This window comes from Microplitis demolitor, chromosome 3, assembly GCF_026212275.2.
Source record: "Microplitis demolitor isolate Queensland-Clemson2020A chromosome 3, iyMicDemo2.1a, whole genome shotgun sequence".
NCBI lineage: Eukaryota > Metazoa > Arthropoda > Insecta > Hymenoptera > Braconidae > Microplitis > Microplitis demolitor.
In genome coordinates this window covers 21,643,115-21,670,313 of record NC_068547.1, presented here as the reverse complement: position 1 = coordinate 21,670,313, position 27,199 = coordinate 21,643,115, and the positions used below count along the sequence as shown (strand labels likewise).

Here is a 27,199-nt window from a genome sequence, read left to right as displayed (position 1 = left end):
CAAATCAAACAAGTCGCTGAAAAAAAAAAAAATAAGTAGATGGCGGTATAGTCGAAATTCAAAATTCCAGTGATCACATGTCCATTGAATTTAACGGTCACAACAAAACCAAAGCGTCACTTGTAATTTATAGAATGATGCAAAAGTTTTAAAGTCTTAGACGTTTTTATTTGTTTGAAAAGTATTTATTGATTAATAATAATAATTAGTGGTGTTGAATTAAAAATAACAGTAATGGAAAATCACAACAAATCTATTGTCGTTGTTGATTCCTCTGATGAAGTTTTCACGGATGATTCAGTAGATGATACTCGTTGGACTAAAAAAATTACGAACCAGAGTGATGATAAAGTGATAATCCAGGAGACAGATGATGAGAGGTGATTGATAATGTCCACGTATAATTTTGCACTACTTATTTTAAATTATTTGTAATTATTTTGAATTTTTTATTTACAGTGACTTCGACAATAGCGAAGGTGATGAAAGTTTTCTCAGTAGACCAAAATCTTTAGAACTTAATCCGAAGCTTAAGCGAATCCCTCCAGACTCTGAAGATGATGAGTAAGTAGTCAGCATTCATTTTTTTTGTTGACGCCAATGATGTCATTCTATTTTACTAATGACATTCTATGCCACTTAATTTTTTTGATTTCTAATAATCAATTATCTTGTGTTTAATTAATAGCATAGAAGCAAAGAATGATCGCAGTGACAATTCACACTCCAACTTTGAAGTGACATCAGGTCATTCAGATGATGAAAATTGGATTAAAAAACGTTCTGATCTAAATAGCCCATTACTTGAAGACTCATATGACAGGTAAAGATTTAATTTCAGTTTTATTAAGTAATTCATTTTAAGTAATTGATCGAGATTTAAAATTATAATTTTTATGTCTACAGCATGCAGGAAAATGGAAGAATTGATGAAAGTTTTGCCGGTGCACCAAAACGTTTTGAACTTCCTAAAAAACACGGGCAAATCCCATCAGATTCTGAAGATAACGAGTAAGTAATCAGTATTAATTTTTTTGACGCTGGATGTCATTAATTTATTTTATTTGTAAGTCAATAATTAACTTATAATTTCGTTTTTTAATTACCAGTGACTTTGAAGATAGAAAAGTTGATGATAGTTTTATAGGAGCGAGTAAATTTCGCAATCGGAAACGAATCAATCGAATACTGTCAGATTCTGAGGAGGATCAGTAAGTAGTTTTTTAAAACTTTTTTGTGTAATGACATTTATATTTTATCTCTTTACTTACAACCTAATTTATTTTGTTCATATAGCGGCGAAGGTGATGAAAACTCGGGAAGAATGACTCCAAGTATCAAAAAAGCAATTCGACGAAGCATTTTTAATCTAAGTCGCGCTAAGTCGAATTCATCAGATGAACAAAGTGAGTCAGAAAGTCATGCAGATTTACAGGAAGATGATAACTTACAGCTAAATAAAACCAATGGATCTTATCGATCAGTTGACTCCTCTAGTGAAGATGAAGAGAACCTTATAGTTAAAGGTCGTGATAAAAAAAAATTAAATAACAATAGCGATGTCAGAGAAGAAAACAGCAGACTTTCAGATTCAACTTTTGATGACAGCTTCGAAGAGCAAATTACATATGATGAAAAAAAATTCACTAACAACAATAACGTCAGTAAAAAATGGAACCAAAGTTTAGATTCAAATGCTGATGTCAGTCACGGAGATCAAACCGGAAATGATTTAACCACCAGTTTTCGGCAGAACAAAAAGAACGTTTCTAGTGTAGAAATATCGTATGAAAAGTCAAGTATCGAGACTAGTCTTCATGATAATTCGATCGACTCAACAATCGATCAAATCAATGCCAATCATGTAGAGCATAATGAATCTAAAATTGAAGTAAATGATAGTGCCCATCAAGAAGAGATTATTATTATTGATTCTGGTAAAATAATTTTTCTACAATTTATAAGAATAAACTTTTAAATCGTCAATTATATTTAAAAATCAATTTAATTTTTTTATCCATAGATAAATCTGTTCCAACTACTGAGGATGAACAAGAAATGCCATCTAAAAAAACTCTACCCAAATTACTTGATAAAAATCAACTGAAAAATGAAATCGAACGTCTGACAAAAGAAATTGAAAGAACAAAGGTAATTTTTTTGTGTAAATTTTTATTAATAAACTTTTTTTTTTGTTTAACAAAAATATAAATGAAAATTCATTTTCAGGCATTTTTACTACAAGGCAACATTGAGCTTCTTCCTGACAAAGGAAAAAAATTGAAGATGATAATATTTAAAAATCACGAAAGCATAGAAGAATGCAAGCGACAACTAGAACAAATCCAGGAAACTGAAGAAAATAATTCCAGCTCATCATCACTGCATCAGAGTCACAATCTTTTGTCTGATAATGAAGATTCTATCAATGATCCCAACTACTTTCCTCACGACAGCCCTTCGCCACCTAAAAGAAACTCAGATAACACAACAAAGTTTAATCGCACAAAATTACTAAAGCCTACGGCTGACACTAGCATCGAGCATTTAGGAAAGAAAGCTTTAGAAACATTTAAAAATGAGCAAGCACTGACAGTAGAGCGTTTAGAGCATCTCCACGGGTCTCTTATATCCCGGCCTACAGAAAATGAACGTGCAGAAGACCCAAGAGGACTTGTGATCCCTCTAATGCCCCATCAGCAGCACGCCTTGGCGTGGTTACTATGGCGTGAAACGCAGAAGCCACGTGGTGGTGTCCTCGCAGATGATATGGGGCTCGGCAAAACGCTCACGATGATTTCGTTGGTCATTAAAACTTTGGCAGAAGCTTCCAGTGACGATGAAGAAAATAACGGTAGCGAATGGATGGGCAGAGGCAGAAGATCCGAGCATCCGGGAGGAACTCTTGTCGTTTGTCCGGCTTCTCTAATTAATCAGTGGAAGGGCGAAGTTGACAAGCGCTGCAAGCGTGGAGTACTCACTGTTGAAGTGTACCATGGTACCAATCGTGAGAAAGCAGCTAGACGTCTTGCCCGCAATGACATGGTAATTACAACGTACAATATTCTGTCGCGTGAGTGTAAAACCCAGGGCCAGATATTTCAAATTTGCTGGAGACGTGTAATCCTAGATGAAGCGCACACTATTCGCAACCACAAGAGTCAAGCTTGTGATGCAGTTTGTAAGCTGAAGGCTGCCAAGCGATGGGCGCTCACGGGTACTCCTATTCACAATAAAGAAACGGACATATTTGCTATCCTGAAATTCCTTCAGTGCTCACCCTTTGATGACATCCGGGTATGGAAGCGTTGGGTAGAGAACAAAAGCGACGCTGGCGTTGAGAGACTCGCTACCGTGATGAAGACTCTGATGCTTCGTCGTACGAAGCAGGAACTCACGATGAAAGGGGAGCTGGAGTCTCTACCAGAGAAACAGATTGATGTCATCAAAGTATCGCTAGACAAAGAGGAACGACTGGTGTACGACAAAGTTATGATGCATTCAAAGACAATATTTGCTCAATTTTTACATCAGCGAGCTGAAAAACAAACACTATTCCAACTGGGTGCTACGGATTATAGAGCGCCTGTTAATTATCACAATACCAAGTTCAATAAAGCGCAACAACAACTACTAGCTCACCACGCTGAGGTTAAATCGCATCAAATTTTGGTCCTTCTGTTAAGGCTGCGTCAGATTTGCTGCCAGCCAGCGTTGATCCATGAGATGCTTGATCAGGAAGAAATGGAAATCAATGGATTAGAAGATAAATTAAATAATGATGGTCTTGTTTCACAAATGATACGTATGAATATCTCAATAAGTACTTCAGAGCATGGTGATGATGAAGACGAAGAAGAAATAGGAGTTGACCAGCGGGTGGTCGAAAATCTTTTGACCTCAGAGAATCCGGTATTTGAATCAAAGCGACACAGTTCCAAGTTACGAGTAATTCTTGACCTCGTTCGCGGGATTTTGGATAAAAATGAGAAGTTAATAGTAGTGTCCCAGTGGACATCGTATCTTAATATAATCGGTGATTGTCTGCGTACAATACCTGGTGCTACTTTTGAAAAATTCACTGGACAAGTTGCTGTAAAAAACCGCCAAACAATTGTCGACAATTTTAACTTGAAAAAAAATCCTCGAATCCTTCTGCTGTCACTCTGTGCCGGCGGGGTGGGACTCAATCTCGTTGGTGGCAACCATTTGCTTCTTGTTGACATCCACTGGAACCCACAGCTTGAATCTCAGGCTCAAGACCGAATTTATCGATTTGGGCAAAAGAAAAATGTTAATATTTACAAGATTATTTGTTCAGATACTATTGAGGAACGAATTCAGCAGTTGCAAGAGAAAAAAATGTCACTTGCCGATTCAGTATTAGGTGGCACTGGCAAAGTTGCGTCCAAACTTTCTCTGGATGACTTGAAATCGCTATTTAATATGTAAAGAATCTTTTATATTTTTGATGCCCACCAAATTGACAAATCAACGGCTCCCATAATTTTTACAAATTAATATTTATGAGATTATATTTTTTTTTTTTTACCAAAATTTATTACCTCGATGAAAAAAAAATTTTTTTATTAGATATTATTTATAAATAGATATTTATTTTGTTAATTATTAATATTACATTTAAACTTATAAATTAACTTAATTAATCTCATGTATCACTAAGTCTTCACGCGGTGTATGCTATTCCAAACACCGTATGAAAAATATATGAATAGTCCTGCATAAAAATAAATAATTTTATATATTATATATTAAATATAATTGTTCTTATTAATTATTTATTACTGTAATTATTCTTTAATACAAACCAATAGCCATCCATATCGAAAATCTTATCCACGTCATGACGTCCAGCATCATCATCAAATAGACATTTATGATGATGCTGAGCGCTGGTAAAAATGGAACCAGTGGAACCTAAAATTAAATTTATTCATTTTAAACTGTTACTTATTTATTTCAGAACTTAGAAACTTACAGAGAATGTTAATTTCTTCCCTGAAACAGGCTGATAATAAATAAACACAAGGATAGCAATCAGAAGTATCACTAAAATTGCAAGTATTGCAATTAGCCAGGGTCTGCCCTCGGATAGTTCGGTGGCAAAAGTTGTAAGGAGGCCCGTAATCAAGAAGCAAAGAATGACTGCAATAATTAATGATAATCATCAGTAGTTTTAAAATAGATAATTAAATTATTGTTAATTATAATTATAATTAAAATACTTACAGTAAATAAATACAAGAACAGAAACAATTTGAGAGGTGAGTTTTGTTGAAAGTTGGATATTATTTGCATTTATCAATTGCATTACAATAAATTTCAATGTCCTTGGATCTCTGTCAACTTTTTTTTCATACGCTTCACTTTCTTCATACCTAATTAATTATTTTATTTAAATCCAATAATTATTAATTAATGATGTTTTTGTTGTTAGAATTAATTTGAATTTACCGCAAAATAAGGACACATGCTGCGACTATTGAATATGCGAGTAAAGTTCCAATGCTCATCATCTTGACAAGTTGGTCTAGATTAAAAATAGCAGCAAGTACTCCTGATAAAATAAATATAGAAATATATTTATTAAAAATTAATTATTAATGATGTAAATAAATATATAAATTACCAGTTAGAAATCCTGCTGAAAGTGTACCCATCATTGGAGTGTGAAAACGCGAGCTGACTTTGCCCATCCATTTAAATATCAAACCGTCTGAAGCCATTGCGTAGATAACTCTCGGTAGGGGAAACATTGCACCAAGTAAACTAAAAAATTTAATTATTTAATGTAGTAGTTAATAAACTGAATGTATGAAAAAATTTTAAATGATTACCTTGAACACAGACCGCAGATCGCGCCGATGGACACGAACCACTTGGCCCAATCCCACCCGATTACTTCAAAGAGGTGTGGGAATGGAGCATTGGGGTCTTGTTCATAGTACGGCAGAACTGTCGTCAGGATGGCAGAGACTCCGAAGTACGCGAGGAAGACAACAGTAAGTGAGGCGACGATAGCGATGGGGATTGACTTCTTAGGATCTTTGGCTTCTTCACCGGCCGTTGCTACACAATCGAACCCGATGAATCCATAAAAACATGAAGCTGCTCCTTTTATTATTCCCGCGATTCCGTAAGGTGCGAATCCTCCGGTTCCACGTTCGCCACACGGTTCTTTTGTGCACCCGGTATTAATTTTCCAATTCGCTACGTTCGCTGTCGTTTATTAAATAAGTAGATAAGTATAAATTTTATTGAATTTATAATTACAAAGTGGTGAACTTACCTTTTATAGATCCAGCACCAACGACAAATAGCACGACTCCTAAATTTACTAGAGTAAAAAAATTATTTGCCAGCGACGACTCTTTAGCTCCAAATGCCAGAGCGACTGAAAAGTTAATAAATGATTTTATTTAAATAAATATAAATTATTTATGACGTTTGTGCTCTCACCAGAGAATGCGATTGTGATTCCGAAGGCAAAGAAATCCGGGTAGGGAGAAAAATGATCATTTTCAAAGTGAGCCGCCGATTGAAAAGCAGTTCGCATGGAATTATTGAATAAAGCATCGACGTAAGTACTGAGGCCCCGGACGACGCTCGCAGAACCGATCACGTACTCCAGAATGAGGGTCCAGCCGATTAAGAACGCGGTAAACTCTCCCATTGTAACGTAACTATAGACGTAAGCTGACCCTGCCTTGGGTACTCTGGCGCCGAACTCTGCATAGCAGAGACCTGTCCAATTAATAGGGACATTAGTACAACTGATTTATTAATTCATGTTGTTAATTTATATTTACTGTAATTCACCTGCGAACATTGAAGCCACCGCAGCGATAGCAAAAGAAATCACCACAGCCGGACCGGCGAGATTCTTAGCAACAGATCCTGCAAGAACGTAAACACCAACACCAAGAGTCGATCCAATACCAAGAGCCGTGAGGTCTAATGTTGAAAGACATCTTGCTAGACCAGACTCCGAAGGTGTTGAAATTAATTTTTTCCTCGTGAACGCATTTATTATCCTACCAAATCCAAATATTTTCATGATCTCTACGATCTACAATATTTTTATCAAAATTAAAATTATGTTGCGGTAAAATTGTTTTATTTTATACACGAAATTTCCTTGCACACACCTGTAACTGAATCAGTTTACTACTGCGATATAAAATACAATTGATAATTTAAATAAATGACAAATTTAAAGGAATTTAAGATGACAACTCACCCGAAACTTCAGCGAGTTTATTCTTCTTTAAATGAAAGTTTAAGCAACAGTACTATTTAAACATAAAATTAAAGTTAAAACTGTTTATTACTTGAACTGACAGATAAAAATAATGTTTGATGTATTAAATCTGATAATCTCTGTTTTAATTATTTAATTTCGTAATTCTTATCTTGCTTGAGCGATATGAGATTCATTAAGTGATAAAGTTACGATAAATATAATTTTAATTGTTACAATGGTTCTCAATGGTAATAAATAATGACCCTAGTTTCTGCTTTTTAAAAATATATTTTATATTACATATAAACGGACGGTTTTATTAATACAATTTAATTAAATAAAATTATTTAATACATAATAAAAATAATTGTTGATTTATTTAAAGGAAAAATTTCCTTTTATCATTATAAATAATTGTGTAAAAATTTATCCTAAATATACTAATCTCTATCGTTAGTATTTGTATAGGCCTTTAAGACTTATCAAATAAAAATAATCAAAAAATAAAATGAGTAAAATATTTATATAAAAACTTCCAGGCAGTTGATGGTGTTAATTTATAAAACATGATTATTATTTTTATTGAGATTCAAAAATTGGACGGATTGATTTCCTTACTACTGACTATAACGACAGACTAATTACGTCTGTAATTTATTTAAAAATTCTGATTAGACCTGCAGCAACTGCTGCCAGCAGACAACTTGTTGATATGCTGTATCTTTTAGCTGATGACTGCAAATAATAAACAAATTAATTAATGACCAGATCATAATTCGAAGAAGGATAAGGGATTTATTCAATTAAAATACTTGGAAAATTATAAACTACTGGAAAAGAGATGGGATAAAAAGTAGAGTCAAAGAGTAATGAGTAAGAATAAGGTGCGGATGTGTAGGACTTAAAAAAAGAGGTAACAGAATATTGGAATGGGAGGAAATGATAAGAGTAAGGTCAGGCAGTAATTATTGAGTGAGGTGTATGTGTGCCTACTTTCGGGAAATTCAAAGTATAATTAAAGACCACTAGGTAGCAAAAGAGATTTAGCTTGTAAAGAGACAAAGGTTTTAGATTACAGTCAGCAGAAATGAGAGCGACGGGGTGAGTTTGTAAATGAAGGAGACTGAAAGTAAGACGATTTCTAAAGTATCGTAAAGCTCAAATGTAATACAAATAAAATATATTACTATTACTTACGAAAATATAATAATTACAACGATCTCCTTTACAACAATCAGAACATTTCCAATCTTGGTACCACACATAAGTGCAATCTTTCATATTTCTTTTTTTCTGTCTATCGCACTCATCATAAGACATACATTTCTTCGAAACGTAGTATTGCTTTGGAGCTCCTTCGGACCAATAAGGCAGACCTGGAGACAAAATATAAATAAACGTCAGTGAACCTGGTCCAGGTGATGCTTGATGATTTTAATATAAAAAAAAAAACACCTACTTCCCCATCTTATTTCAGTGTAACAAGCATCTTCAGTGTGCTCACATGTTATTATTGAATTCAAACATTTTTCTCTATTTCCCTCCTGATTGTCACAGACATAACACTCTAGGGCGTTGCCTAAAACATAATACAATAATAAAATGATTCATGTTTTTAACCATAAAGATAAATTACATCTAGGTTTTTAATATTTAATATTATTATTTAAATTCTTACCAAGTGACAGTGAGTAAATAATTAAAAAAACAATTAAAAATCGTCGCTTCATTATTTCAGTCATAATTTATTATTACTTGTTATTTATTAAACAACAACATCCAGTTTTTAATGAGTAATATTTACTTGGAGATGTAGGCTAATGACAACCTGCTGCAATGTATGTGAAAAATATATTGTATTAGTATTGGTACTGACTCGGTACTGGTATACTATGGTTTTAAAAACTATAGTAAGTGTGGGTGGGAGGAGTTGGAGCTGGATAAAAAAAGGATAAGGTGAATTTTTAACGAGCGAATAATAACCGTTTTATAAAACAAAGAAATATATAAAAAACACTTGTGTTCACTTCTCCCTATTGAACTAAATAATCAATTACAATACAATTTTGACCTTGACAATCTCTAGCTGATTCATCATCACATCACTTACTGGTACTGGCACTGGTACATCCGGACTTACTACATCTTTATAAATCTGTCAATATGGTAAACTAATTTTATTAATTACTTTTTTTGTTATAAATTTAAACTATTGAGGCGTGTAAATATTTACTACTGGAATCTGACAATTGTTTGTTTTTTAATTAGACTTCGCAGAGTACGTGTGACATTGAAGATGAAGTGAGAAAAGCGATAAAAGATTTCCGATTCCGTAAGAGTAAAAAAAATGCTGCGTTGATTATAAAAGTTAATCGTGAAAAACAAACTGTCTGCTTGGATCAACTTATTGAGGTAAACTTTTTTTATGACGCGAAAAGTAGCAGACATGAATGAATTTTATGTAAAAAAGTAATGATACTTAAGTTAGCAGACGTCTAATATTTTTTTATTTTTTTTAAAAACGATAAACTACAAAATTAAGTATTTTAAAAAATTGATTGATTAGATCATAAAAAGTAATTGAGTAGAAAAAGATTTTTTTTTTATTCATGAAATTTTTTTCATCAGTATCCTGATTACAAACTTCGATTGAATCTGATTAAAACTCCATCGGATTTCTATCAGATGTAATTGGAAACAGAGAACCAATCAGAATTACTCTGGAACGTTTCGAGTACCCGATTTAAATTTTCCCATCAGAATGAATCAGAATAAAAACTTTTTATTCCGATTTCTAATTAACTTTCAACTGGAAATTCCTGATTCAAATTTTCCAATCGTAGTTCTTGATCAGGATATTTTATTTATTTGAAATAAAAAAATTTCAGTGTCTGTTACTTTCAGTGTCGTTTTGAAAAAAGCCATTTTAAATTACTTTCTCATTAAATTGAATATTTAAACTTAATTTTATTAATTTATTGCAATAAATTATTTCAGGATGTCGAAATAGATGAACTGCAAGAAATAATACCAAGTCATGAACCAAGATATATTGTGTACTCATATAAAATGGAGCATTCAGATGGTAGGATAGCCTACCCAATGTGTTTTATATTTTACACACCACGAGATATTCAAATGGATCTGCAAGTTTTGTACGCAACAATGAAACTCGTTCTTCAGAAAGAAGTCGAGCTGACAAAATGTTTCGAAGTGCGAGAACTGGAGGAGCTCACTGAGGAATGGCTCAAAGAAAATTTATCGAAATAAAGTAATAATTATATTGGTTATTTTTTATATATACGAAAAACATATTTTGCGACTGCCAAAACTTGTCGATATTTAAAAAAGACTTATAACTCATCACATTACAATTTGTTACAATGAAATTTATTAATATTCTTTTTTCTAAACAGTATTTAATTGCAACAATTTTAAATTAATGAATTTATACTTTTGATACCATGTTTTTAAATTTTATAATTAACGCTAATTAAATTGATATCTATGTAAAAGATTTTTGAAAACTAGTCAATTCGATAGTTTAAATTATATACCAAATATTTAAGAGGTGGCGGTAATACATATTAATAAATAATTGCTTTTGTACATTTTTTAATATTAATCATCATTAATTATAAAACGATTTTTACTTATCAAGTAAATAAACTACAGTAAGTTTCGCTGTTATAATTAAAAAAAAAAATATTAAAGCTTCAAATGACAAAAAAAAATGAATAGCAGATCAATGACTAGAATTATGCTGATACTCATGTATTGATAAAGTAAAAAATCTGTACATCATTAATCATTACAATAGAAAATCTCTTGAATCGATAAACAAGTATATAATTATTTAATTACCCCCCTAAATTTATAGTATGGATGACAAAAATTATTTAAAGTCATTACAGTATATGTACCTGACACTTAACACTAATCTGCATTGTAGTGTTAATTTGTTCGAATAATTTTAATAATTATCATTAAGGCAAAACTTTAGTAGCTGCTGATACACTGGAACAATCTCGAAGATTGGCACTATGGTTTACTAATTAACCAAAAATAAGAGCTAGGCTTTGGAAGATTTATTACTTAATAGCCCTTTGTATTTTTTATTTATCATCTTAAGTTATAAATAACATAAAAATTTGCATTCGTTGGCAGTTTAAAAATCACTTAGTGAATAAGTGAACTTATCATTCTGAAAAAAAAAAAAAAAAAAACTTTTTATAATTTTTTTACTTGAATATTTTGTGACAGCAAATCAAAAAGATTTCAGACATGACACAATATATATATATATTTTTTTTTTCATAATAACTACCTGATTTAAAAGTTTAAATTTAAATGTCTGGTGACATTTAAACTCGCAGTTTCAATGCAGGTGATATGAAAATAAATAAAAATAGGATAGTAAATAATGAAAGCATACCCGTATAAATAATAGAAGAAACAAAGCAAATAAAATGCAAGTTTGATCCATCCCTCTCTTTGACATCTTGCCAAAACATTGGCATTTAAAATACTCGTAGCGTCATACAGACCAGGACCTGACATTACCGGCCTCGTCAAGTATCTGTTTACATGGTAGGCAATCAACGGAGCATTTATTAATATTGACAACCATTCCCCGCTTATCAAGAATAATACATTTATCAGAAGATGCAGCCCATATTCAAAAGGTACGAGCTAAAAATAAAATAATCGTTTTTTTATCTTATCTCTTGAGAAAACAAATTTATTTAAGTAAAACTTATTTACATACAGGATTGAGACTATTGCACTGCTCAATAGGATTTTTATACTCCGTTTTTAATTCATCAAATGCAATCACCTGTAAAAAAATTTTTTAATTTAATCAATATAAAGTTTTTTATTAGCCAAATTGAACTTGAAAATATTCAAAGTCATCAGTTAAAGGTTATGAATAATTAGTTTATGAAGCAAAAAAAAAATTTCTAAGACAAATAATTATAAGTATTGTTAATTTAAAATACTTACATGGAAAATAGCGAAAAATATGAGAAATGCATCAACAATCAGTGAAATAATATATGAAAAAGCAGATAAACTAAACGCCATTGTTATGACACTGTTATTTATTTTATTTATGAATCATGCGTACAATTAACTTCCGATGTATATTCAAAACCCTCTTTTTAAATAAATTTATTAAAATATTTAACATTTATTTTGACTCCAATACTTCCGCCATCGTCGCCATTAAAATCTCGCACCTGTCGCTTTTTAAAAACTCTTTCTAAAAATTAAGTTGTTTAAATTTGTTTTTAAATTATTTAAAATTTCCGCCGTAATTTAAATGTTTATTAAAGTTGTTTAAATAATAATAAAATTGTACTTGGTAATTATTATCAGTGAAAATAATTATTTTTGAGTATGTATTTATAGAGGGCGTGACTTACTTCCGGTCTCAAACAAGCAACGTCGGCATTTTGGAGGGTAGCCATTACAATCTTTATAACACAGCGTCATTTGAGATCAGCTCGGCTTCGCAACAGTTACAAGTAAGTTTTAAATCCATTTATCTATAATATTTAAATCACCAATCGATATTTAAATTACATTCTATGTTAACACTTAACAACTACTAAAGTAATTAAACCATTGAGTTGCTAAATTATTATATTATTTGAATATTTAAACGCGATATAAATTCATCTGTTGAAAAAAGACGCCGACTATTATCCAGTATTTTAAATCAGTTGATTTTTATTACTTTCACAAATTAAATTCGTCTCAATATACAATACAATTTTACAATTGATCAGATCTAGAAATTTTTAAATTGATCTAGAATAAATTTGTCGATATTAGTCATTATTAGAGTAAATAATTACCAAGTAAGCATGCTACTGAAAATGGCGGCGTAGTCCTTTGTCTATGAACTTGTAGAGCAAGCTTGGGTTATAACTTTGAAGTTATTTATTTAACCACGTGTTTTTTTTTTATTAATTTAGATAATAAAACCCATTCACAATCATGGCTGATAACGATGACCTTTTGGATTACGAAGATGAGGAACAGACCGAGGCGGTAGTTGATGGGAGTGGAGACGCGCCGGCTAAAAAAGAAGTCAAGGGTACATACGTTTCAATCCACAGCAGCGGTTTCAGAGATTTCCTGCTGAAACCAGAAATTCTTCGGGCCATTGTTGACTGCGGTTTCGAGCATCCATCAGAAGGTAATATATATTTTTATAACTAATACCAGTACTATTGATTTTTTTTAAATGAATGACGAATTTCTATAGATAGGGACATATGATAATTATGATTATTTATCTATTCAGAACATTTAAAATTAGTAAACTAAATGCTTATAGCCTTACGAAGAATAAAAAATTAATGATGATTTATTTTTACAATTATAGTTCAACACGAATGTATTCCACAAGCTGTACTTGGTATGGATATTCTGTGCCAAGCAAAATCCGGTATGGGAAAAACAGCTGTATTTGTGTTGGCAACTCTGCAACAGCTTGAGCTAACAGAGAATCAAGTGTACGTGTTGGTAATGTGCCATACACGTGAATTAGCATTCCAAATCAGTAAAGAGTATGAGCGATTCAGCAAATATATGCCTCAAGTCAAGGTGAGATATTAATATTCATTTACATTTAAACTTTTCTTTTTATTACTTATTATAAAAACATTAAAAGTCAACAATCTCCAGATGATGTAACACTATTCTTAGCCTAAAGATGATGACATCACTTTTTACCACTACCCACTACTGATGGAGACTTACAAATATTAATTTTCAAATTAATATTTTTATAATTTATCTAATTATGTTTTATTATTTTTATTTTAAAGGTTGGTGTCTTCTTTGGTGGACTTCCAATTCAAAAAGATGAAGAAGTTTTAAAAAATACCTGCCCACATATTGTGGTAGGAACACCAGGACGTATTCTTGCACTTGTGCGCACCAAAAAACTTAATCTTAAACACTTGAAACATTTTATTCTCGACGAATGTGATAAGATGCTCGAATTATTGGGTAAGCATAATTTATAATTAATATTTTAATTAATTTAAAAAAAAAAAAAAACTAAGAATGATGTCCTCTTTCGTCACGAGCCTAAAATGATGACAAACATTTTCTACCACCCACAACTGACTTAATATTTTATTAGTTACCAATTAATTTATTTAATTGCCAATAAACGGTTTTTTAATATGAGAAAAATTTTGATTACAGATATGAGACGAGATGTACAAGAAATCTTCCGTAGCACTCCTCACGGCAAGCAAGTGATGATGTTCAGCGCAACATTGTCTAAGGACATTAGACCAGTCTGCAAAAAATTCATGCAAGATGTAATTAGCCAAACTTCTTCTTCACTGCGATCCTCGATCGATTCTACCTCGTTGGCCCTATGCTTACACCCAGGAGACCGCTCAGGCCTCGCGAAATATAACGTTCGAGGATTAATACCCGCGGGTTAGGCTAGCTAGTGACACCAACCGTTGTATAAATCTATCCAAATACTTTACACATCTGAACTATCCTGAAAACTTTCACGTCCGCAATCCTTTGGAACCGGACATCAACATCCAATGTCCGCAAAAAATTCATACGCTGAACCAAATCACATTTTAATCCTTGATAACTTCCCAATTTTATCCTCGCCTCAATAATCCTCTCTTATCTCAAAAAATTTACTCGCGTTTAACACCCGTTAAATATTTAATATTTTTAAATAATAATGGTGGGAGGGAGGGAGGGTATTTTAAATACTTTGGTTTTAATAAGAAGACTTCAAGACATCCTGAAGAAAGAAGATTACAAGAAAGAAGATTCAAGAGGATTTACGGGGTGCGCTTATGGGGAATTAGATAGGGCAAAAAAAATTAGACCGTATCTTCATAATAATAAGAAACAAATTTTTAAATCGCGTCCGATAAATAAATAATTAATAATAATTATATGGGGCCGTTGATAATTGGTGCATCGAGCTAATGAGTAAAGTTATGACAACAATATATATATATATATATATATTAGTGGATTCAAACTTGAATGCCTGCTGAAAAGCACCCTATTGTTTTGTCTACTGTTACCCGTAAGCATGATACCTCGCGTTTCAATCAAGATGATAGTCGCGGTGAATCAAAAGATCGATCTATCTAGAGGAGAGTGTAACCATCAATCGGGCACAGAGGATGGTGTGGCTGAGCATTCCTGGGTGACACAAACACCATCGTTAACTCTGTCAAGGGATCCACTGCCAAGTTGGCTGGCATCTTCCTTGACAGTGGACAGTCACCGGAGCGTATGTAACCAGAGTGACTATCTGATCAACGATTAAGAATCCAAACATTTATATTCAACGCAACTTTCTATTTAGAATCTATATTCAAAATTTAAATCTGTAACAACTAGTTGATTCACTTGAAATTTTTTTTTAAATTCAAAATTATTTTTATTTTTACATTAATTTTCGCTCAACATTTAAAGTCAATTCTCCATGGAAATGAAATCCTAAATAATATAACTGGTGGTTTACATGATTACTAATTTATCTATACTTTTACAGCCTATGGAAGTTTACGTTGACGACGAAGCGAAACTTACGCTTCACGGTCTCCAGCAGCACTACGTCAAGCTCAAGGAAAACGAAAAAAATAAAAAATTATTTGAACTTCTTGATGTATTAGAATTTAATCAAGTTGTTATTTTCGTTAAATCTGTGCAAAGGTGCATGGCCTTAGCCCAATTATTAACGGAACAAAATTTCCCAGCAATTGGCATTCACAGAGGAATGACCCAGGAAGAACGTTTGTCGAGGTATCAACAGTTCAAAGATTTCCAAAAGGTAAATAATCAAGACGACTACGAGAACTTGAGATTGTTTTACTCTTGACCTCTCTGTTAATAATTTATACTAAAAAAAAATTGATTAATCATCAAGTATTCAATTTATATTTTTTTTTTTTAGCGTATTTTGGTGGCGACTAATTTGTTCGGACGTGGTATGGATATCGAACGAGTAAATATCGTATTTAATTACGACATGCCCGAAGATTCAGACACATACTTGCATCGTGTAGCACGAGCTGGTCGTTTTGGTACCAAAGGTCTCGCGATAACATTAGTCAGTGATGAGAGCGACGCTAAAATATTGAATGATGTCCAAGAGAGGTTTGACGTCAACATCACGGAATTACCAGATGAAATCGATTTAGCATCTTACAGTAAGTTCATTTCCACAATTTCCCTACCAGATTATCATCAACATATTTTAATTCAACCATCTAATAATATTTTTATTTCGTATTACAGTTGAAGGCCGATAGACAATATGATGCAGTTGTCAAACAGACATGTGTACCAGTAGCCAGGATGGCACAAAGTCGACTGATTTGACGCAGACGAATTTATGTACGTAAATTAGTCGACAACTCAAGGGAGCAGAAATCATCCCTTATCTTTTAAGTCTTTTTTTATAATGTGAATAGTGGAGAGAACTAGGATCATCGTAACCATTAATAGCACGAAAAATAAATTATTACTATTAATAAATAATTGTATTCTTAATTAAGGATTATTTTGAGACCGTTTATGATCTCTATTATTATTATTATTGTAACAACATTTGTGAATAATAGATAAAATCGATCGATTAAGAAAAATATTATCGATAAGTCACTAAAAAATGTTCGTATAATTTTAGTGTGTATTGAAATATTTGTCGTAAAATTTCATTTATAAGTACAAAACATATAAAAAAAAATAACTTTTTTTAAACGTGACTACCAATAAAGATTAATTAAATTAAACCAATTAATTTCTTTTAATTTCATAATCCACAGGATTTTTATTTAATTATTAAATAATACATTATTAAGTAATGATAGTAATTAAGATTTATTTATTTCTGTTTTTATTAAGGGGTTTGTTGCCTTGATTGCCGCCGCCACCACGACCCAAAGGTGCCGGTCCTCTGTTGCCGCGGTTACCAAAAGTGCCGCCACCACGACCTCCTCCTCGGCCTCCGCGCTGACTTTGGCCACCTCTGCCTTTCATTTCACCTCTTCCTCGTGATTTCATTTGAACGTCTTCTTTCACCATGTCTATTACTTCGTCCGGAATACGTAAATATTTTATGGTACTGCCTCTGATGTAGCATTCTGGCATTTTCCAAAATTTGTCACCGTCCTAGAACGCAGCATGATAATTATTAATGTAAATTTAATTTTCCTGATACCAGCATCGAAACTTCTCAAAGTTTCAGTGTCTCGAGATATATCGTAAACCCACAGTCAAAACAAGCGAATTTCGGTCCAATGCCGCGAATGAAAATTTACGTAAATGACAGTTCTAACTTTGTATGAAACTAAGTTCCAATCCAGGTAATCATGAAAAATATTGTGTGTAAGTCAGGATAAATCACGATTTCAAACTGCGGGTGATGTCAGCCAACTTCATCCGCAGTTTGAAATTGTTTCGTTTTATTAGCGGTCACACAATATACTATTTAAATTAACATGAAAAATAAATTCTTACCCTAGATGTGCAAATCACTTCTCTGAGATTGATATTCATCCAATTATCACAACTAACTAAATGTCCATTGTATGTTTCTCCATTTTTTAATTCCACCAACTAAATAATTAAATTTTATAAAATTAGTACCAAAAATAATTCGAAAATTTTAATTATTATTTAAATAATTACCATTGGGTGATTTTGCGCTGTCCTGAGTAATGAAAGCGGCAACTAAAATAAATTAAAATATTTATATTTACATTAATTTTTCAAACAAAAATATTTTTTAAAAATAAATTACTTACCATGTTTGTAAATAATTAAATGTTTATTTTTTTTTAAACTTCAGAACTTGGTTTGAAAATTCCTTCCAATTAAATTTAAATATTTAAATCAGTTGTTAGCTTTCATTTACAATAAACAATTTCATTAATTGTTACTTAAAAATTACTGTGCTTGTAATCGTAAACTCTACGATGCAACTGAAACATAACCTAGTCCTGTACTTCCTAGTGCTTGACAATACAAAAACTTAAAGGTTTCTTTTCATAAGAAAATTTATAGTCAAGTCCGCAAAAGAGTGATCTTTTTTTCCCACTACTTGATTATGTTGAAGTGCAAGAATTTGCACTGTCGCGCATGCGCAGCAATGACTCGACTGTTCAAAAATGGTGGGAGAAAAAATAATTCTTTTGCAGGTTGAACTGTACAGAATTTTTTACAATAAAAAAAACTTTAAATCTCCACATGCTATCAAGAATATTTTTTATAAATAAATAATTCCAAAAAATATGTTAATAAGACGGGGACTAAATTATTTGCATCGATGTACAGGATCCATTTTAAATGATTCCGTGTTGGGAGTAAAAAAGTCAGAGGTAATTAAAAATTTAAAAGATAATAATTTATTTTTAATTCTGTTTACTGAAAATTAAAAAATTTAAGAATAAAGTTGGTGGTGGAAAAAAAATATCAGCACATTACAGTCAAGATTATCCGCAAGTTAAAAATCCGAGGAAAGAATTATTGCCAGTTAATAAGTATCTGCAGAGAACGCACACTTGTGGAGAACTTGGAGTTGAAGATGTTGGAGAGACAGTGAATTTATGCGGATGGATGGAGTATCAGAGAATGGGAAAATTTATTACGTTAAGAGATTCCTATGGAACTATCCAGTTGTTGATTCCTGATGATGTGAGGATCCTGTTTATTAAAATAAGTATAAATTTAAATTAATGATGCAATAATTATTATTCATTGCAGAAAAAATCTTTGATTAAAGCTGTAGAGCAATCAAACTTCGAAAGTGTTATTTCAGTGACAGGAAAAGTAGCACCAAGGCCAGCAGGACAAGAAAATGAAAAAATGAAGACTGGTAGCATAGAAATTGTTGTCGAGTCACTTGAAATTTTAAATAACGCCGTGTCACAGCTTCCTTTTTATATTAGAAAGCACAATGTACCCAAGGAAATGCTGCAGATGCAGTATAGATACTTGTCACTAAGATTTCCCTCAATGCAAAGAAATCTACGATTGAGATCTCAGTTTATGCACAAATTACGCGGATACCTGATAGATCACTGCGGGTTTGTTGATGTAGAAACCCCTACTCTCTTCAGACGGACCCCCGGTGTAATTATTAATGACTAGTTTCTTTAAATTAGCACTTGATTAATTGTTTTTGAAGTAATAATTATTTTTAGGGAGCTCAAGAGTTTGTGGTGCCGACTCGAGAGCCAGGAAAATTTTATTCACTCGTCCAGAGTCCTCAGCAATTCAAGCAGTTGCTGATGGTCGGAGGGATTGATAGGTATTTTCAAATCGCTAGATGTTATAGGGATGAAGGCGCTAGATCTGATCGTCAGCCAGAGTTCACTCAAGTAAATCTCTTGGTCATTTTTTATTTATTTCTTTTAATTTACTATCAGATATTTATTCAAATTAACTTCCAGCTGGATATAGAAATGTCATTTGTTGATCGCCAAGGTATTATTAGTTTAGTCGAAGATCTTTTATGTCATTGTTGGCCTAAAGACTTTGCTGAGTTGATTCCTCCTTTTAGACACTTCACTTACGAACAAGTGATGGAAATATTTGGAACAGACCAACCAGATCTCCGGCTTCCTTATCGTATATTTAATGTACCTAAATCCGAAGATAGTGATGATAATGAAATTTACGCCTTGCCCATAGCCGCGGGAGCGGTAAATTTATTTTTTAAAATGTGGGTATGTTAAAGTGGTCAGTAATTAATTTGTAATTTATTTTAATTCGCAGGAACATTTAACAGCTGCAGTGAAAGCCCAACTGAATGATATCAGAGATAAAAATTTTAAAGACGTTAAATTAATGCAAATTAAAATTCAAGATGATTCATGGCGGGAGAAGGTTGAAAAGTTCGGCGTAAATATTTATGGTATGACTCAACGACTGAGTGTAAATAAAACTGACGCTTTATTTTTAGCCTATGGTAGTAAAAATAATGCTGTAAGTATTTAATTATATAAACAAATAAATAAATCACGTGTAATTAATTTATATAAATATTTAGAGAAAACTTCTCGGTAAAATAAATGTTGAGTTTGCAAATGTTATGGAATTAAAAGGACTTACAATAAGAACTCAGGATTATAAATTCCTTTGGATTGTTGACTTTCCTTTGTTTGAAAAGGGAGAGGACGGAAGTATTACTTCGACTCATCATCCGTTCACTGCGCCTCATCCTGATGACGTCAAATATCTGGAGACTGATCCATTGAAAGTTGGTATAAATAATGATAATGATAATAAATAAAATTATAATTATTATTATTATTGTGTAGGTACGAGGATTGCATTACGATTTAGTGTTGAATGGATCCGAAGTAGCTGGTGGTTCCATAAGAAACCATAATTCGAAGCTACAGGAGCAAGTACTTAACATGTTGAACATCGATACTTTAGAAATGAAACACTTGTTGGAAGCATTAGCTAGTGGAGCTCCTCCACACGGAGGCATTGCCTTTGGTATTTTAAATAAATATTTATTATTATAATTGTAATAGACATTTCTGAATGGTAATTAATTATCACTAATAGGAATGGACCGTTTGATATCAATTATCTGCAAGTCACCGAGCATCAGAAACGTCATTGCCTTTCCTAAGACAATGGAAGGCCGGGACCTGATGTCTGGAGCACCTGCTGATATATCAGAAGAAGAAAAAATACTGTATCACTTATCGACACCAAAAAATAAAAATTAAAGATATTGTTGACTAGTAATTAAGGTGTAAAAAACGGTTTGTATTTTATTTAATCAATTAGCTTGCTGGTTTAATTACAAAAAAAGTTATAATTACAGTATTGTTATAATTTACCAAGATTTTAAATCATCGCCATGATCATTTATTATAATTAATTTTTCATAATTTATAAATCATTTAATGATATAATTTTTTTTACAATAAATTACGTCAATAAAACTATCAATCCCTAATTATTAATTTTTTTTTTTAATTTTGAGAACGTCTGCAGCAAACGTAGCTCATGCCTAGTGTACTTACATTATTACAATTATTATTATTATTATCATTATTATTTATTAATTTATCATGAAAACATACGATAAAAAAAGATGCATAAATAAAATGTGTTATTTGATTTCAGCAAATATGGATGAATTTACTTTAATTAATTAATATTTTTTTAATTAATTAAAAGCCGATAAAACGGAACTTATCGACTTATGGTGAGACTCATTTACAATTTATTTTATTTATCAACTTTTTTTTTTTTAAATATCTTAATCAACTTAAATTGAAGCGTGGGTGCTTATAAATGTTACTCTTATCATCTATTTATATTTCAATATAAAAATTCCATCGTCTGAAAGTATAAAAAAAAGGGAAATGTTTTTTTTTAATTATTAATATTGTTTTTGACAGTGACAATAAAAAAGGACAAGTACGTAAATAAAATACATGAATGTGTCTGAATGTATATTTATATACACATGTATATAAATATTGTGTGTGTGTTTTCAAATGCTACGACACAGCTCATCTAGATGGATAAATTAATAATGAACAATGGAAGATTAATTTTATTATTATATAGATTATAATAGTTGTCAGTGTCCGACACTTATAATTAATTTTTATTATTAATTACCATAATAAATTAATAATATTACAAAAAAAAAAAAAAAGTTCATTCACATTTGAAAATACCGTTCACTATTACAACCACATTTAAGCATTTTTGATTCTACAAAGTTAATAATTTCTCGTTGTGCGGACGGAGAAGGGGCGCGTGTATCACTAAATACATATCGAACCGCGCTTAATTAATTCTTTTGACACTTAACATTTTTTTTCCTTTTAAAGTAAAAGACCTAGTACACGAAGAGAACTACCCGATCACTTCATGTATTTGTATATTTATATGTACTAATTTTTACTAAATATAGATATACAAACACAGAAAGTGATCAGGTACTAGTTCTCTAATCGGGTATTAGGTCTATTACCTTATCATATAAATAATTTTTTTACTCAAAATTTTCACATGCTACTCTTATGCTATCAACTTATTCACGTCTATTTCCACACTGAGTGGATCCAATAAAAGTATTGATTGATAATTAGTAATTAGTAACTATTATTAATATTAATATTATTATTATAATTATTGATATACTATAAAATGTATGCGCTGTTGGTTATTAAATCTACAGATAATTTTGTAACGTGATAATCAGCCGGAAATCACAGAATAACTGAATTGACGTAATGTTGATCCAATCAGTTGTTTATTTTAAATTTAAATCTTTTAAAATTTTTTTGTTAATGCTATTATCTTTCACAGCGTCAATTTTTATTTAATATTAATATATATATTTACATGTTGTACGGCAGTTAAATTCAATGAAATTACAGACAAATATCATATATATATTTATACTTAAATCATTTAAAATTTATAATTTCGTCAATATGATAATTTTGTTACACATATATAATATATATATTTTATAGACTCCCGACACTTGGATTCAGTTGCGCAAACTATATATTAATCGAAGACAAACAGTTTGATTAATATCAATTGCGATTACATTATTATTATATTCATAATTAATATTACCATTACTATTAATATTAATTATTTTTTTTTGTTTATTACATTTTATAAAAAATACTATATTACATCGAGTTGTACATCTATACTCGTATCATTAAATCACAAACGCTTGCGCCTTTCTCACACATGCATCATTATACTTACATCCATATTTAATGTTATGCAATATAAAGATAGTTATATATATCTACATATAAATATGTACTTATATTTATCCGCGTAAATTTAATGCAGAATAAATGAGTTGTTGAGAGGAAACGTTAAGACGATAGATAATGAGAAAGGGAACGTTTGTTATACATATTTATCGTAATTATATATGAATAATAAAAGGAGTGCCGTATTTACATAAACAAAAGGGTCACAGGGTTTTTTTTTTTCAATTTTTTTTTTTGCGCGCGTTCAGCCAAGCGACTCATCAATTATCTCATTTTATTTATTGCCCATATCCAGACAATTAAATAGCTTTTGCACGGAAATGGAAGTTCTGTTAACGAAAAATATTATTCCGGCGGTAATTTATCTAAGCAAATAAAATGACGAATCGGTTGGTTGATTTTAAACGACATTTGTCTAAATTAACATTTTAAATTGTTGATATACAATTATATTTTTTTTTTTAAATCTTTTTTGTAGCCGCAATGACAAGCGCAGGTACACAGGAACATAACTATGTACACGGATACAAAACGTGAATACTAACGGTATTTATATTTGTTAAAGTTCAGTAATAATGTGACCGAAGATAACTAATATATACGCATTATTATTTAAATAGTATTAGTGTTGGTGAGTGTCGATGTCAATGACGGAGATAACAAATGTCTCTAAATTAAAAAAAAAATATATAGATATATATATATATATAAATATAAATTTATATAATATTGTAATGTAATAAAATGTTATAAATATAGGCGGCGCATTGTCGATCACGTTTCGGCGCGTGTGTTCTTAATTACACGCAATGTTTCTTACACTATTTATTTAATATAAAAAAAAAAAAAAAATATGAAATTATACTACTCTTGAACCTCGGTATCCTCGTGCGTTAATCAGATGACGATAAAGAAAAACAAATAATAACATATTTGTAAAAAAAATGCATATTGTAGCTGTTAGATAAACAGTAATTGTCAATAAATTTAAATCCTTAATTATTCACAATAATTATTCGCACTTGATGTACCGATGAGATCGTGTTGTACTCGTGTATTTATAAAATAAAAAATAATAACAGTTATTATTTAAAAAAAAAAAAAAAAAAAAAAAAAGATGAAAACTCTTACGCAGTGTCTTCGACAGTTGGCAACCAGAATGCCATGTTGGTGCATGCAGACGCGAGCATCATGTACTTTGGATTAAATTGAATGCACTGAACGGGGGCTGGGTGATCACCATTCAATACGCAGACCTTGTAACCAGTGTCAGCATTCCACACGTGGACTCGACCGTCTGTTGATCCGCTGAAGACAAACTGTGAGTCCGGACTGAAGCTCGCCTCGATGGCGATTCCTTTGTTGTTGAGGTAACCCGCGAATGTCTGCAGAGGTGTACCGTGAAATGCGTCGATCAGACGGATGATGCTGCCGTTTGTTGAAATCAAAATAGTTTTGCCGTCCCGGCTGAACTTCAAGCCTGTCCAGTCGCACTCTTTTTCCTGGGTCAGTTTGAAGGTGACGAAAGGCCCCTTGTCAAAACTACGAAGATCGTAGAGTTTTATACACTCAGAGTTAACACCCGCGGCAAAGATGAGACCCTCGGGATCATAGGCAGCTACTGGTCGGCCGGAGACATTCATCACTCCATGACAGTTGGGCGACCTCAGGTCCCAAAGTCTCAGTGTCTTGTCGAGCGAACCCGAGAGAAAGGTGTCCTCGACGGGGCTTATGCACAGTGACACGACTTTCTTGGTGTGACCGGGAAAATATCTTATGTATTTATTGTCGTGTAGACTGAGGTAGCGGATTGTGTCATCGACCTTGGTGCTACTGTGTATCGCAGTGTTCTTGGCGTGAGTAAAGTGGATAAGATCGACTCCATATTTTTTCGAATTAACTGTGCGCATTTGCGTACCTTTTTCGCAGTCGTAAATCACTATTTGGTCGTCTTCCGAGCATGATATCAGTGTGTCACCACTCTGGGAAAAATCGATGCTGTTTATACGGTCCGAATTCTCACGAAATATCTTGGCAACTTTGAAGCTCCTCACCACGTGGTCGACGAGCTTCATGGCTAGCTCTTGTTGTTGTTGTTGTTTTTATGACGATTATTATTATTAGGACCGATGATCAAACAAATAAAAGATGTCCCTTGTGTCGGATAAAACTATTATTATTATTATACTGAATCTATACTTATGATTATTGTATTGTCTTGATGTCGTTGTCGCAGCAGCCACCGACGCCGCGATTATTGTCCTTCCTCGTTAGTTTCCTCACCCTCTCTTTCGCTCGTTCCTTCCTTCCTCGTTTCTAAAATATATGTATTTGTATATATGTGTATATGTATAGGTATGTATATATTTAATATGTGTCTGTATATATGATGATGTCTCCCTCTTCTGTCCAATTTTATTCTCCAAAGATTTAATTATCGTTGACGATTGAATTTTATACGATGACGCTTAGATGACTGTATTGAGCATCCGTAATAAATTAGAGTGGCGTCGGCACAGCCTGACGTTTTAAATTAATCAGAATTAATATTTACTTAAATTTTAAAAAACTTGATCTTGTGAGCGATTGTTGTGTGAAAAGGGTTGACGAAAAATAAAAAAAAAGTCCCAGGCAAATGATGATCGCACACTGTCGTTGTTACAAAAGAACGCCGGTAATCTTATGATCTATTACCGCCAATTTGAAACAAAACCACTGGGCCCACCAGCTGGCAAATTGTCACGACAAATGTCGAACAAAATCACGACAATTTGTTATTTTTCACGTCAAATAGATGCTCTCTTACCGCAAAACGAGTCTCTTCTGATGTAAAAATCCATCGACAAAACCCATGCACGATGGTAGTCACTAATCCTTGCACGACAATAGTGCCAACTGTTACTTTATTCTCTGTTGGAGATTTTACTATCATTATTATTTTGCTTATACGTCTACTTCCACGTCGACGCCCGCCATTATTTATATCCCCGGACACGAGGTCCATCATCTACGGCGACGTCAGCGGGAAATATTTGTTTAAGTTAACAAAATAAATATTTTAGATTCTGAAAATAAGACACAGGGCAGAGGTACTGTTTTTGCTCAGGTTTGAAAACGAAAAATTTAAATATAATAATTTTTTAATACGCAATTAATCATACTTAACATTTTTAATATATTAGGAGGAGTTTCGTAATCCATTATTATTATTATTATTGATGCTTATATATTACAATGTAACCTTATTCACTATTATGTTGATTATTTATAGACATTTTATGTGTATAATTGTTCATTTATGTAGAATTGTTCGTTTCATAGTTTTTGTATATATTTGAATTTAGTTATGCAAATGTTTGTTTGTAGGATTTTTTTTTTACTTATCTTCAAAATTACATACTTTTTTTCATTCATTTATTTAACTAAACAAAATACTTTAAATATATTTAAATGATTCTATACTTGTATTGTTTCAATTTTTTTTTAATTATTTATGTTTTCACTTATTGAATTTAAATTTTATACATTAACTCATTAAAAATTTATTTTTATTTGTAGTAATTATCTCTTATTAACTTTTTAATTTAGTCTTTTAAAAAATTAAATTAACTGTAAATATTTTCAAATGCATACAAAAATTCTTTAAGAATTTTTAAACCGTAACCATATTTTTTTTAGTGATTTATAAACCTAGAGATTTTTTTTATAGGGATGTTTTTTTATTCGCTCATTTTACAATATATATATATTATTTTTTCACAAGAATCCTATTAAAAATCACTATCTCAATTGTTTTGCTTTCATGTAATTAATTAAAATCATAAATTGATATTTCACAAAAAACTTAGCTGCCATTTTTATTTTTACTGTCGTCTGTCTTTAATTTTTGAATTTTTTTTCCTTTTTTCTACCCATTAACTACTGGCAGCAGCACTGGCGTAAGAACAGTAGGATTAAAAAAAAAAGAGGGATATCTAAAATGAAAAGGCGGGATACTTAAAAAAAATTTAAACAATAAAAATTGAACTATAAAATTAATAAGTTAAAAGTTAAATAATAATTATCAATGTAAAAAGATAACTGAAATAATAATGGAATCAGAAGAATAATAAAAAAATATTATGACAGATGTTTCCTA

General features: G+C 31.6%; 8 protein-coding genes across 13 annotated transcripts; 4 read left to right on the top strand and 4 right to left on the bottom strand.

Moving 5' to 3' along the window:
* The first annotated feature begins 78 nt into the window (after positions 1-78).
* LOC103569803 (transcription termination factor 2) lies at positions 79-4,756 on the top strand. Its single transcript, XM_014441899.2, has 8 exons — positions 79-380; positions 460-564; positions 689-823; positions 907-1,011; positions 1,110-1,211; positions 1,297-1,937; positions 2,024-2,151; positions 2,230-4,756. The coding sequence occupies exons 1-8, from the start codon at positions 235-237 to the stop codon at positions 4,450-4,452; spliced, it is 3,585 nt and encodes a 1,194-aa protein (XP_014297385.1). The 5' UTR covers positions 79-234; the 3' UTR covers positions 4,453-4,756.
* LOC103569805 (cationic amino acid transporter 2) lies at positions 4,595-9,123 on the bottom strand. 6 transcript variants are annotated; one of them, XM_053737600.1, is made up of 13 exons: positions 8,943-9,123; positions 8,724-8,843; positions 8,458-8,640; positions 6,841-7,083; positions 6,481-6,765; positions 6,311-6,415; positions 5,859-6,240; positions 5,651-5,790; positions 5,476-5,578; positions 5,251-5,399; positions 5,000-5,166; positions 4,830-4,938; positions 4,595-4,738 (listed from the first exon to the last, which is right to left on the bottom strand). In XM_053737600.1, exons 1-13 carry the CDS (start codon positions 9,004-9,006, stop codon positions 4,680-4,682), a joined length of 2,109 nt encoding a protein of 702 aa, XP_053593575.1. In that variant the 5' UTR covers positions 9,007-9,123; the 3' UTR covers positions 4,595-4,679. The 6 variants fall into 6 exon arrangements, with proteins under 6 accessions (XP_053593575.1, XP_014297386.1, XP_008545534.1 ...); XM_014441900.1 differs by lacking the exons at positions 8,458-8,640; positions 8,724-8,843; positions 8,943-9,123 and adding exons at positions 7,170-7,191; positions 7,262-7,343 and having other exon boundaries at positions 6,841-7,090; XM_008547312.1 differs by lacking the exons at positions 8,458-8,640; positions 8,724-8,843; positions 8,943-9,123 and adding an exon at positions 7,262-7,363 and having other exon boundaries at positions 6,841-7,175.
* A 162-nt stretch (positions 9,124-9,285) lies between these two features.
* Positions 9,286-10,933, top strand: LOC103569804 (glia maturation factor beta). Its single transcript, XM_008547308.3, has 3 exons — positions 9,286-9,430; positions 9,533-9,676; positions 10,262-10,933. Exons 1-3 carry the CDS (start codon positions 9,428-9,430, stop codon positions 10,532-10,534), a joined length of 420 nt encoding a protein of 139 aa, XP_008545530.1. The 5' UTR covers positions 9,286-9,427; the 3' UTR covers positions 10,535-10,933.
* A 397-nt stretch (positions 10,934-11,330) lies between these two features.
* LOC103569807 (protein cornichon) lies at positions 11,331-12,779 on the bottom strand. Its single transcript, XM_014441881.2, has 5 exons — positions 12,691-12,779; positions 12,269-12,527; positions 12,033-12,101; positions 11,700-11,956; positions 11,331-11,468 (listed from the first exon to the last, which is right to left on the bottom strand). The coding sequence occupies exons 2-5, from the start codon at positions 12,347-12,349 to the stop codon at positions 11,444-11,446; spliced, it is 432 nt and encodes a 143-aa protein (XP_014297367.1). The 5' UTR covers positions 12,350-12,527; positions 12,691-12,779; the 3' UTR covers positions 11,331-11,443.
* LOC103569806 (ATP-dependent RNA helicase WM6) lies at positions 12,704-17,074 on the top strand. The gene is made up of 8 exons (XM_008547317.3): positions 12,704-12,792; positions 13,246-13,469; positions 13,659-13,879; positions 14,104-14,287; positions 14,489-14,607; positions 15,828-16,106; positions 16,230-16,485; positions 16,574-17,074. Exons 2-8 carry the CDS (start codon positions 13,268-13,270, stop codon positions 16,585-16,587), a joined length of 1,275 nt encoding a protein of 424 aa, XP_008545539.1. The 5' UTR covers positions 12,704-12,792; positions 13,246-13,267; the 3' UTR covers positions 16,588-17,074.
* A 4-nt stretch (positions 17,075-17,078) lies between these two features.
* LOC103569808 (U6 snRNA-associated Sm-like protein LSm4) lies at positions 17,079-18,302 on the bottom strand. The gene is made up of 4 exons (XM_008547319.3): positions 18,085-18,302; positions 17,969-18,010; positions 17,798-17,896; positions 17,079-17,449 (listed from the first exon to the last, which is right to left on the bottom strand). The coding sequence occupies exons 1-4, from the start codon at positions 18,085-18,087 to the stop codon at positions 17,159-17,161; spliced, it is 435 nt and encodes a 144-aa protein (XP_008545541.1). The 5' UTR covers positions 18,088-18,302; the 3' UTR covers positions 17,079-17,158.
* A 168-nt stretch (positions 18,303-18,470) lies between these two features.
* Positions 18,471-21,043, top strand: LOC103569809 (aspartate--tRNA ligase, mitochondrial). The gene is made up of 9 exons (XM_008547320.2): positions 18,471-18,657; positions 18,725-18,973; positions 19,043-19,411; positions 19,483-19,659; positions 19,732-19,983; positions 20,057-20,266; positions 20,331-20,540; positions 20,602-20,785; positions 20,858-21,043. Exons 1-9 carry the CDS (start codon positions 18,571-18,573, stop codon positions 21,022-21,024), a joined length of 1,905 nt encoding a protein of 634 aa, XP_008545542.1. The 5' UTR covers positions 18,471-18,570; the 3' UTR covers positions 21,025-21,043.
* LOC103569811 (WD repeat-containing protein 82) lies at positions 21,040-25,951 on the bottom strand. Its single transcript, XM_008547321.2, has one exon. The coding sequence runs from the start codon at positions 25,134-25,136 to the stop codon at positions 24,189-24,191; it is 948 nt and encodes a 315-aa protein (XP_008545543.1). The 5' UTR covers positions 25,137-25,951; the 3' UTR covers positions 21,040-24,188.
* Between the last annotated feature and the right edge of the window lie 1,248 nt (positions 25,952-27,199).